Genomic DNA, 13,016 nt, shown 5'->3' with positions numbered 1-13,016 from the left:
CCCTTACACTATCTAATCAAACCAAAATCGGTGTGATCAGATGCTTTCCCAATTTACAAATGACGCTGTTTATATCCTGCGAAACTGAAGTGATTAAATGCTTGTAGCTTCCGAATTCTTAGACTATAGAGATGTTGGCACCATTCTGGTCTCCAATCAGCTCTATGGTTAGCTAGCAGAAACACCGGCTGCATTCTCAGGTTCCCCTGATGGCACGGGGCTGCCCGAGAAGGCCATGGAAGGCAGCAGGGGAGGGGGGACATCATCTCCCACTGCTTGTAAAAGCAATCTTGCAGCTAATTAGCCACTAGGATTGCTTTTACATGAAAGCCGATCGCCGGCTGAAAAAAATGATACCAGGATGATGCCTGCAGCTGTAGGCATCATCCTGGTATAACCATTCAAATCCAGTGATGTACCAGTACATCGCCGGTCCTTGTTGGTTATATATGCCATGTTCTTTTTTTTTTTGTATGCAGCCTGTGGAATGAATGAAAAAATGAGAAGAAATCTCTGCCAGAAAAAGTGTGTAGTATGCCCACCATTCGAATATACCACCCTGCATCCACCCACATCTAATGGTGGGCACACATTAGGTCACACTTTGCCACAAGTGCCAGTTCCAAGATTGAATAAAAATTGTCCACGTATAAGTGGTATTCCATATGGACAAATGATGACACCAAGTCCCAAACTATCTTGCCACTGCTCCCCATGTAGTCTGGGCATCCGGGGGGGCTCTACGTGACTATCTTTTCCCTCGTAAATCCAAAACTTATAAGTATAGCCTGTTGTCCTCTCACAGGTCTTCTACATCTTGACCCCATATCTGGCACGCTTGCAGGTGAGAAAATGTTTGAATGCAAGGCGGTCAGAAAAATTAATGAGGGACTCCTCAACGCAGATGATTTGCTGGGGAGTATAGACATCTGCAAATTTTAGGTTAAGGTGATTTGCGAGGGGCTGAATTTTGTGGAGCTGGTCAAATTCAGGGTCACCCCAAGGATGACAGAGAGTATTGTCGCTGAAATGCATAAAACACATTATAGTCTCATATCTATGCTGGCCATGGCAGCAGAGAACACGGGCATATGATGAATCGGGTCTGCGGACCAATACAACCGCAATTCATTTCTTTTAGTAATGCCCATGTTGAGGGTTAGACCCAAAAAAAATGTAAATTTGAAAACGGTAATGAGTTTCCATGTGAATGGTCTGGCAAGGTTTGAATTTGGGTTGGCGGCGATAAATTGTTGTGCATATAAATTGCTTTGATCCACAATCAACGCATACAGATATTCCGTGAAAAACAGCTCCAAAAATCAAGGAGGTATGTGAAAGACCAAGATGTACTAGACCGCTGGTACTCGCCAGTTCACCAAAGGTAGAGCGGCACTAGTACTGGTACTGTGCTGCATGAGAGTCATCAAAATTTACTGGCAAGTGCTAACAGAGATCAGGCCTGATTCTGCGAACACTGCGGTTTTGTGTGCAATGTATCAAGTGACAGTGACCTACTGACACTGCACTTGCTGGGGGAGAAGGGGGGGTAAGCGTAGGGGCTAAACGCAGGTGCTGGCAGAAGCCGGTGCTGATCCCGCTAACGCTGCATTTTTGAGGACGCTATACTAATGTGAACGCTGGTATAGTGCTGATCTGATCAAAGATATTGACCCATTCAAACACTATATTAGCAATGGAGGTTTATTGTGCATGAGCGTGTTCCTGGCAATCAAGGGGCTAAATGTGATGACTGGTGTACTGACTGGCAATCTGACGCTACCCCTCTGGGAGGGGTGTGAAAACCACAGGAACGCGACTCACGTATATATATATATATATATATATATATATATATATATATATATATGTGTGTGTGATTTTGCATACCCATGCCGCCCTGTAGCAGTATTTCTGCTGTAGGGTGGTCAGGAAGCAGTTACAGAAGAGGTTTGTGTTACGGCGCTGCGTTACTTTAACTGACAATTGCGCGGTCATGCAACACTGCACCCAAATTAAATTTACGTTTTTTCCCACAAACTGAGCTTTCTTCGGTGGTATTTGATCGCCTGTGCGTTTTTAATTTTTTGTGCTATAAAAAAAAAGGCTGACAATTTTGAGAAAAAAAAACAATATTTTGGACTTTTTGCTATAAAATATGTCCAGTAAAAAAATAAAAAATCAAATTTTGTCACAAATTTCGTCCAAAATGCATTCTGCGACATGTCTTTGCTAAAAAAAATACCAATATGTGTAAATTAATTGATTTACATGAAAGTTATAGCGTTTACAAATGGCGGGAAAGATACTGGGATTTTTAATTTTTTTTTTACTAATAATGGCGGCGATCAGCGACTTATAGCAGGACTGCGGCGGACATTTTGACACGGGGGGGGGGAACTGACTTGGGGTCACTGACATCCCCAGTGACACCAATACAGTGATCAGTGTAAAAAAAAAACCCATTGATACTGTACTAATGGCACTGGGGAGGAAGGAGTTAACATTTTTTTTTCACTGAAAGGGTTAACTGTGTGAGAGGAGTGTTTTACTAGGGGGCAGGGGTGTGTACTGCAGGGAGACACGCTGATCGGGACAGATAAACTCTTCTGTCCCGATCAGCTTGTCAGGAGCTGACAGGCAACTGACAGAGAGCAGGGCTGTGTGTAAACAATGCAGCCCTGCTCTCTGTCAGCGATTGCCGCTAATCGCCGGGAAACGGCCGGTAATAACCGGCCGTGACCCGGCGGCTGAGACCTGCTGCTGACACCACTGGACAGGTAGGGCGGGCGCGCGCCCCCTACCTGTTTTGCAAAACCACGTTTTAAAACGTGGTTTTGCGCAGCCGTGCCGCCCTGCAAACGTTTTGATGCAGTGGCTGGGGCTCAAGTGGTTAATGAGACATGCAGGGTCTAAAAGACCCTGCGTGTCTCCTCTGAGCTCCACTGAATGTATTGCAATGCATGTCACATTGCAGTACATGTCTCCCCAGATATTCTAGCCAGGGAAAGTGACAGCGGTGACCTGGAAGTGATGTCATAAACATCACTGTCCAGGTCGCAGTAAGAAGGGGGGAGAGTGGAAGCCAGCACCCACCATGTTGGCCCCGGACAAACAGATGGGCAAATGGAGCCCAGAATACAAGGCGGGAGTGCACATACACAGGGGCACAGTTACCGGGGGCTGAGGAAGAAATCAGGAGGCAGCACAGCCACTTCACTGTTTCACCTGACAGGAAAGAGTCTGCCCGTCAGTTTTAGACACAAACCCCAGTGGCTGTAGCCACTGGATTGTGTCTAAAATGCCCGAAAGGGCTGGACTACTATGGCAAAACTTAATGCAAACTGACAGATAAAAACACAATGTCATAAAATTCTTCTGATATCTAACTAAGCTTCCCAGCAATTGCTTAAAAACAGCCCAAAATAAAAAAATACAGTATTCACTTATATTACTGAATAGCCATGAAAGTGCAGTTACATAATACAACAAAATAAAAGCAGATACATTACATTTTAACAGTACATAGAGAAAGCCAAATTCAGTACAGATGTGCTAAAACATAACATGATAGTAATTTCATAGATCGCCTACAACTATATTACAAACCTAGGAAAAAGATAAACAAGGGACCCATAAAATTGTAAAAAAAAATGTCAATTCTACAACCGAAAGCTTCAAAATGCAATATTATGCATGTAAATAATAAGCCAAAATAGGTAGTCTCCTACTGCTAGATTATCAATTATGACAAAACAGGACAAACACAGAAATCTTCATAATATACATAGAAGGGATAGTGAAAAAATGTAGTGATAGTTCCAAACAGTGGAGCCCAGTGCAATCAGAGGTATCAGTTACAAATTAAGTTATATAAGCATACAAAAAGAACATCTGAAGACAAACCTCTTCCACACTTTTCTGAGAGAATGTGCTGGACTGCAACTGTTTCTCAAGACGGAAACTTTTCAAACGTTCTTCTTTCAGTTGACTGTTAAGCTTGTCCACTTCATTCAGGAAGGTATCTTGATTAGATTTCACTGTCTTCAAATGCTGATGATTTAAGGAAAAAAAATCAGAAATACAAAAATGAGAGCATAGAAATTCATGAAATACAACATATAAAAGCAATTCAAATTTCAAAATATATGCCAATCCTCAACCATGCTGACATGTGTTTGTTAACATACATTGGACTGCACAACTATAGTCCTGCACAACTAAAAGAAAAGTCTGAACCATGTATACCTAAAATATCCAACACCCCAACATAAGAAAACAATTGTGGTATCAGCATTCCAGTGCAGTCAAGAGTCAATCTTATTGGACAACAGGAAAATATTTCATCAAATGCATAGCCTGTCAGAACCAGCAGGGGACTGTTTGGCAGGCCAACAAAACTAGCAGCAACTAGAACCTGATCACTGCTTCACTGCAGCCAAAGATATATCCATCATTTTAGGGCAATGACAAGGTATAAACCAAGGTTGGGAAGTTGGTAGTAGGCTAAAGCAGTGGTTCCTTAACTATGGATGACACACAAATTGGGTAATATTTAATGACAAGACAAAGCTTTAAAAAAGAAAAAAAATAGTGTTTCAACCATGGAAATTAAGGCAGAATAAGCTTGTAATACAGAAAGTTGTGGGAAGCATACCCTGGAATGTTTGGCCTTGGTACAGACATACAAGGTAACAACACACAGGTAAACTGGCAATTAAAGGTTATTTGCTCACATCTGTGGCTTTTTAAATTGTAGTTAGCGCTTTTGCATAAATAGTCAATGAGTTTGTTAGTTCTAACATGGATGCACTGAGCACACTAGATACTGAGCCATGGGGAGCAGAAAAGAACTGTCAAAATACTTGCATAACAAGGTAATGAAACTTTATAAAGATGAAAAAGGATTTATAAAGATTTCCAGAGCCTTCAATATACCAGTCAGTACTGTTTAATCACTTATTAAGAAGTGGAAAATTTAGGGATATCTTGATACCAAGCCAAGGTCAGGTAGATCAAGAAAGATTGCACCAACAACTGCCAGAAGAACTGTTTGATATATAGAAAGAAAACCCCACAGGTAGCCTCAAGAGAAATACAGGTTTCTCTGGAACGCCAGAGCACTGGTGAACACTTTTATTCATTGTCACATTTTACACTTGTGTTTTGCATACCTTTTTTAGTAGTACAAACGTTATTATAATTGCCAATGGTTGTTTGTAACATGGGGAACTCCTTATCATCCGCCATAACCCTCCCCCCATTCTACCCACCTTTTAATATCTGACCAAAATGGTAGAAGGAATTGTGCTATGAGGAATAAGAAAGCTGCTGGCACATCAACTGATGCAATGTCTGACTGACTTGTCTGCCCCATTATACTGTAATTCTCCCTCCCCCCACAATCCTAGTTTAAATACTCTTCTACCCTTCCCATAAACCTATCCCCCCCCCCAGCAGACCCCCTTCCATTTAGGTGCAAACTATGTTTAGCATGTAAAGCACATAATTACCCCGAGTGCTCAGAGATCCACCACAGTTGATTGAAATCATAGATGACAATGAATGAATGTTTCCAGGAATGCTTAACTGATGCAGCTCTCTTCAGAGGGGGAATCCAGTAAAAAAAAAAAAACTCCAAAAAAAAAACCAGACAGGAGAGCAAAAGCACCATATCATAGTAAACGGGTACTTACGGGAGTGGAAAATATAAAAGAACATAAAACTACGATATGCCATGCAGTGTGGGAGTTGTGTTTCTAAATCATGAACCCTGCTAAACTGGCAAGCTGAAGCATTTCAGGGGCACACCCCCTTCTTCAGAACTAAGCTAACCAGCACATCCACAACCAAATATACACTCACTGACCACTTTATTAGGTACACCTTGCTAGTACCAGGTTAGGCACCCTATTGCCTTAATTCTTTGTGGCATACAGTGGATATAAAAAGTCTACACACCCCTCTTAAAATGTCAGGTTTCTGTGATGTAAAAAAATAAGACAAAGATAAATCAGTTCAGAAATGTTTCCACCTTTAACCGCTTCCCATCCACCCTATAACAGATATACTGCTACAGGGCAGCATGGGTGCACAAAAGCACACATATATATATATATACACAGTGGGGATCGAAAGTTTGGGCACCCCAGCTAAAAATTTGTATTAATGTGCATAAAGAAGCCAAGGAAAGATGGAAAAATCTCCAAAAGGCATCAAATTACAGATTAGACATTCTTACAATATGTCAACAAAAGTTAGATTTTATTTCCATCATTTACACTTTCAAAATAACAGAAAACAAAAAAATGGCGTCTGCAAAAGTTTGGGCACCCTGCAGAGTTAATATCTTGTACTGCCCCCTTTGGCAAATATCACAGCTTGTAAACACTTTTTGTAGCCAGCCAAGAGTCTTTCAATTCTTGTTTGAGGTATCTTTGCCCATTCTTCCTTACAAAAGTCTTCCAGTTCTTTGAGATTTCTGGGCTGTCTGTCATGCACTGCTCTTTTAAGGTCTATCCATAGATTTTCAATTATGTTGAAGTCAGGAGATTGTGAAGGCCATGGCAAAACCTTTAGTTTACGCCTCTTGATGTAATCCCCCGTGGATTTTGAGGTGTGTTTAGGATCATTATCCATTTGTAGAAGCCATCCGCTCTTTAATGTCAGCTTTTTCACAGATGGCATCAAGTTACCATCCAAAATTTGCTGAAATTTTATTGAATCCATTTTTCCTTCTACTCGTGAGATGTTCCCTGTGCCACTGGCTGCAACACAACCCCAAAGCATGATTGATCCAACCCCATGCTTAACAGTTGGACAGAGGTTCTTTTCATTCAATTCTGTGCCCCTTCTTCTCCAAACGTACCTTTGCTCATTCCGGCCAAAAAGTTCAATTTAACCTCATCGGTCCACAGAACTTGTTTCCAAAATGCATCAGGCTTGTCTATATGTTCATTTGCAAAAACAAATTTGTCAGATTGCGAGGGCATCTCCTGTACACAGCTCTCTTCAGATCACCCCACAGATTTTCCATCGGATTCAGGTCTGGGCTCTGGCTGGGCAATTCCAAAATATTCTTCTGGTGAAGCCATTCCTTTGTTGATTTGGATGTATGCTTTGGGCTGTTGTCATGCTGAAAGTTGAAGTTCCTCTTCATGTTCAGCTTTCTAGCAGAAGTCTGAAGGTTTTGTGCCTGGATATTGACTGGTATTTGGAACTATTCATAATTTCCTCTATTTTGACCAAGGCCCCAGTTCAAGCTGAAGAAAAAAAGGCCCAAAGGATGATGATGCCTCCACCATGCTTCACTGTGGGTATGGTGTTCCTTTGGTGATGTGCAATGTTTTTGCACCAAACATATCATTTAGAATTATGGCCAAAAAGTTCAACCTTAGTTTTATCAAACCATAACACATTTTCCCACATGCTTCTGGGAGACTTCAGATGTGTTTTGCAACATTTAACCAGACTGGGATGTTTTTCATCGTACGAAAATGCTTCTGTCTTGTCACTCTCGTCTTTTCATCAATTTTAGAGGGACATCCAGTTCTTGGTAATGTCACTGTTGTGCCATATTTTCTCCACTTGATGATGAATGTCTTCACTGTGTTCCATGGTATACTAATGCTTTGGAAATTATGTTGCACCCTGTCAGAAAAGACTTACTAGAACAGCTGAACTTTATTTGGGGTTAATCAGAGGCACTTTAAATGATGGCAGTGTGTACTGACTCCTATTTAACATGATTTTGAATGTGATTGCTTACTTCTGAACACAGCTACATCCCAGTTATAAGAGGCTGTGCACACTTATGCAACCACATTATTTTAGTTTTTTTTATGTTTACTTCCCCCCCTAAAAGATTTCAGTTTATTTTTCAATTGTACAGCTTATAGGTCACATTAAAGGTGGATCAAGTTTTGAAACAATTTATCTTTGTCTCATTTTTTTTTACAGAAACCTGACATTTTAACAGGGGTGTGTAGACTTTTTATTTCCACTGTAGATTCAACAAGGTGTTGGAAAAATTCCTCAGAAATGTTGGTCCATATTGATATGATAGCATCATGCAGTTGCTGCAGACTTGTCAGCTGCAAATCTCCCGTTCCACCACATCCCAAAGGTGTTCTATTGGATTGAGATCTGGTGACTGTGGAGGCCATTGGAGTACAGTGAACTCATTGTCATTTTTAAGAAATCAGTTTGAGATGATCTGCGCTTTGGGACATTGATGCATTATCCTGCTGGAATTACCCATCAGAAGATGGGTACACTGTAGTAATAAAGGGATGGACATGGTCAGCAACAATATTCAGGTAAGCCATGCCATTTAAACAATGGCAGTGAAGGGGCCCAAAGTGTGCCAAGAAAATATCCCCCACACCATTACACTACCACTACCAGCCTGAACCGTTGATACGGCTAAATTGGCCTTCCAAAACACGGACTGGGTGCTACATATTGGTCATGTGCAGTTTATTTTTATATATTTTTTGTGTGTGTGTGTCACACCTATTCTCCCTTTCTTTTTTCCAGTTGCACTGGTATCTCTGCATAGCGGGCTCACAGTGGCAATGTTGCCTTAACACCGAGTCACTTCCTGCAACAAACCAGAAGTGACATGAGGATACACTTCTGGTCCACACCTGGTCAGGCTTGTGTTAGGAAAGTATTCCACATTGTGTGTGCATGTTCTTGTAGTGTGTGCATGCAGAGGTCTTTCATTCTATATGGTTCACTTACTTGTAGACATACACACTTCAGTAAACTGTATGTTATTAGTGGGAGGCTTTGCACAGGTGTGTACATGTGGTATATGAACATGATCTTTTTGATATCTAACCTCTGACTCGGTCACATTTTGGACTTCACCCTTCCTGTGGGACAATTGTGGAGCTATTTTAGTGTGTATATATATGGTTGTGGATGTGTTGGCTAGCTTAACTCTGAAGAAGGGGATAAGCCCTCAAAACGTCTCAGCTTGCTAGTTTAGTGGGGCTCATGTTTCAGATATGCAACTCCCACACTGCATGGCATCTCGTGGTTTATGTATTTTCATACTTTCCACTGTTGTGAGTACCCATTTGCTACGATTTGTGTTTTTATCTGTTAAATCTTTGGTAATGGACTAGGTGCTTGCACTCTCCTGTCTGAAACATTTTGTAGGAAAGTAGGGGATTTTTAGCCGTAATGGGATTTCCAGGGTAAAGATAAAACTAGGATTTTCAACTGAACTCTACCATTGACATGTCCATTTCCACTCTATGGACTGCGCACAAAGCAGTACTGCAAGGCCGTTTAACGGAAGCTCCAAATAAACAAAGATGGCAGATGATGTTTACGCTTTCCAGAGACTTGGAGCATCTATATAAACTACACGCCCTCAATACATCAGACTAACATCTACAACGGATCTCACAGAAAAAGTTGGAGCTGAATACTCTTTTATCCTCTAAGACTGAAAAAGCTCTCCCCATTGGTCTAAGACTAGATTCCTACTCCATAATAACACATCCTCTACAATGTTTGCATGTAAGCTCACCCAATCCTTGTGACCCCCTCATGTAAATAAGCTTAGAGACCCATCGGGTAATATTGTTACCATGCCCTCAGAGGTTAACCGCATTTTTGAACAATTGTGTTCCTCTCTGTTAACTGTGCCTTCCTCTTCGCACTTTTTGGATTCGTGGCTAGATTCCTTACCCCTGCCTATTTTATCATCTTTTCAGACTTGTACTCTTAACGCCCCTTGTGCAGTGAAAGAAATAGTTCAGGTCATTAAATCTCTTAAAAGATCTACTGCCCCAGGCCCAGATGGGTTCTCCACCAAGTATCAAACATTTTTCCTCAGTACTCACTCCAAAGTTATCAACTTTGTTTGATCACATTATGGAAGGCAACACATTTCCTGAAGAGATGTTACTAGCCAACATGTCCCTTCTCCCAAAGCCAAATAAGGACCACCCACTTCCCCAAAATCATAGGCCTACAGTGCCTTGAAAAAGTATTCATACCCCTTGAAATTTTCCACATTTTGTCATGTTACAATCAAAATCGTAAATGTATTTTATTGGGATTTTATGTGATAGACCAACACAAAGTAGCACATAATTGTGAAGTGGAAGGAAAATGATAAATGATTTTCAAAATTATTTTACAAGTAAATATCTGAAAAGTGTGGCGTGCATTTGTATTCAGCCTTTTACTCTGATACCCCTAACTAAAATCTAGTGGAACCAATTGCCTGCGTTACTTATATGATACAATGCACCTTTTTAATGCTAAATGCAATGCTTGGAAATCTTCCCATTCCTTTTTTCTATTATATTGGACATCTTGTTATTATATTTATAAGTTGCAAAGCTTACTCACCCTTATTATTTATATTTGTAGTTGTTTTCTTTTCTTAGCTAACCCATATTTGTACACCCAAATTTTGTAATGGATGTATAGCTAACTGGCTATCTTTTTATATTTTGACTCACTTTCTTCTTATGGAAGCTTCATAATATTTTTATGTTATTTTGTACGTTACTGATGCTGACCCTTTGGGTCATTTGTACTACTTTTATACTCTCCAATAAAAATAGTTTGTAAACAGAAAAATCTAGGATGTCATCTAGGCAAATGACGCTATACTGGCATTAAGCAAGTCCTTGAAGACAAACTCATACAATTCTAAAAATAAATAAATACATACATACGCGCATTGCATCAGCCAAAAAGCAGAACGTTATACCTCTTGAAGCGCATGAAACTTGCTCTCCATCTCAACAAAAGCTCTGTTTTTTTCTGTCAACTGTTTCTGGAGCTTGATCATTACAACATTCTCTTTGATTGTTGCCCTGTGATAAAAAGTACTTGTTAAAAAGCTGATTGATAAGGCACATAGTAGACAATAACAAGCTCAAAACAATCACCCTGATTTACTAAAGCAATTGCGCAAGTTAACTTTGCAAAGTAATCTTTCTCTCTTCACGGCAAAGAGAAAAAATACTGTACTTACTGTAAAAATATTTTGCAATGGGAAAAAGAATGTGGAACAAGAGCACTTAGCTCTCTACTAGGTGAATGTCAGCGCACATTCTGTGTGCTGCGCACACGGGTAGAATGTTGGCTGGTTTCTGTTGAACTGGCCAGTATTTGCAAAGTGTATACTGGGCTTAAGCCTTAAAGTGACACTAAAGCTTCAGGTTTTTTCTTTATGACCTGCTCTGTGCAGCGGCTCTCTCCTCATTGGCTCACTAGCTGTGAATGACAGCAATGGGCTACCGCTGTTGTCTGAGCCAATGAGGTGAAGTATCCCCAGACAGCAGTGGCTGTCAAGAATGTCACTGGATCAGAGGGGGATCAGGAAGGTATTGGGGGGGGGGGGCGCTGTACAAGCGTAGAATACATGAGGGCAAAAAACTTTGAGCCTTTAGGAGCACTCTAACCATTTTTATGGTAAGAGGGCAGTGGCAGAAGTTTTAAAATGATGCTCAGCAGTACCAACTGTGAGGTAGTGCCCAGAGCTTTAGTTCTACCAAACTTACCCTGTAAGTGAGCTAAGGGGAAGGCACCCAACTTCCTTTAACACTAGCAAAAAGGAAAATAATTAAAGGAATGGTAAAATTGAAGGCTGATCTTCAATGTTTTTTTTTTCTGTTTGTCAGTGTCCAAACCACCTGCTAGAAGCAGCGTATACTGTAATAGACTGTTTCAAATTCCTGATTTCCTGTATCCCTCAGACCATAAAGAAACAGGATTCTTGCTGCTGCATGATTGGATGATCGAAGTCAGCACAGCTTCACTAAGCCAAGTAAAAATTCCATTGCAAAGTAAAAATTCACTTTGAAAAATGAACATTATTTTCTCCTTTAGTAAATCAGAGCCAATAACTATGTAAGAGTGGGAAATGCAATGTAATGAGGTTTAATTTGCTAAAGTAATGTTTATTATCATTTTTCATTTTAGAGCCCAGATCGCCTTTGAAGGGACCCATGATTATGATGATTACAGCTTGGATATGCCAATGACAGATTCAGGATATACACATGTACAAAGAAAGCAACAGTACAGAGACAGATTTTGACTGATAAAGTAGACAAAGAGCAAAGATTTTGACTCATGATATTAAACACAACAGTGTGTAAATGGAGCACACCGTTGCAGCTGATAAGAATCAACTTTGGAAAAGTGTCAGCTAACTGAAATATGACTGGTAGCCTTGTGTTCATATACTTTGTAAAGCAACTCTTTTCTTTATACTGTGTGCACAATTATTAGGAAAGTAATGATTTTGACCAAATCATCATTTTTATGTATATTGCCAAACTCCAAGCTGTAAAAACTTCAATGCTTGGTCGAGAGATGTTTATTTGTGTAATGAGGGAAGGTGTGGCCTAAGGAGATCAAAATCCTATATCAAGGTGTTCATAATTATTAGGCAGCTTCTTTTCCTCAGGCAAAATGAGCCAAAAAAGAGATTTACCTGACAAAAATTGTAAAAAAAATATTAAAGATGGATGCAGCACTCTTGAAATTGCTAAGGTATTGGGGTGTGATCACAAAACCATACATTTTTTATTGAAATAGTCAACAGGGTCACAAGAAGCGTGTTGAGAAAAAAAGACACAAATTAACTGCCAAATATTTGAGATGAATCAAACATGAAGCCACCAGGAACCTATTATCCTCCAGTGCTGTCAAATTCCAGAACTGCAACCTACCTGGAGTGCCCAAAAATACGAGGTGTTCAGTGACATGGCCAAAGTAAGGAAGACTGAAACCTGACCACCACTGAACAAGACAAATAAGTTGAAACTTCATGACTGAGTCAAGAAATATCTGAAGACCGATTTTTCAAAGGTTTTATGGACTGATGGGATGACAGTAACTCTTGACGGACCAGATGGATGGGCCCATAGCTGGATCAGTAATGGGCACAGAGCTTCACTTTGACTCAGACGCCAGAAAGGCGGAGGTGGGGTATTGGTATGGGCTGATATTATTAAAGATGACCTAGGTGGACC

The 13,016-nt window shown here is 40.4% G+C and overlaps 1 protein-coding gene across 3 annotated transcripts in view; it reads right to left on the bottom strand.

Moving 5' to 3' along the window:
- The window catches only part of RPGRIP1L (RPGRIP1 like), a 433,499-nt gene that overhangs the window by 287,119 nt on the left and 133,364 nt on the right, over positions 1–13,016 (bottom strand). For all 3 annotated transcript variants that reach the window (XM_089689846.1, XM_089689845.1, XM_089689847.1), the window contains exons 7-8: positions 10,742–10,847; positions 3,907–4,053 (exon numbers count right to left, since the gene is read on the bottom strand). In XM_089689846.1, the coding sequence (XP_089545972.1) occupies positions 3,907–4,053; positions 10,742–10,847 (253 nt within the window). The remainder of the gene's footprint in view (positions 1–3,906; positions 4,054–10,741; positions 10,848–13,016) is intronic.

This window comes from Staurois parvus, unplaced genomic scaffold, assembly GCF_062004578.1.
Source record: "Staurois parvus isolate SC_StPar_1 unplaced genomic scaffold, SC_StPar_1.0 ptg000499l, whole genome shotgun sequence".
Taxonomy (NCBI): Eukaryota; Metazoa; Chordata; class Amphibia; order Anura; family Ranidae; genus Staurois; species Staurois parvus.
This window is presented reverse-complemented; position numbering and strand designations above follow the sequence as displayed.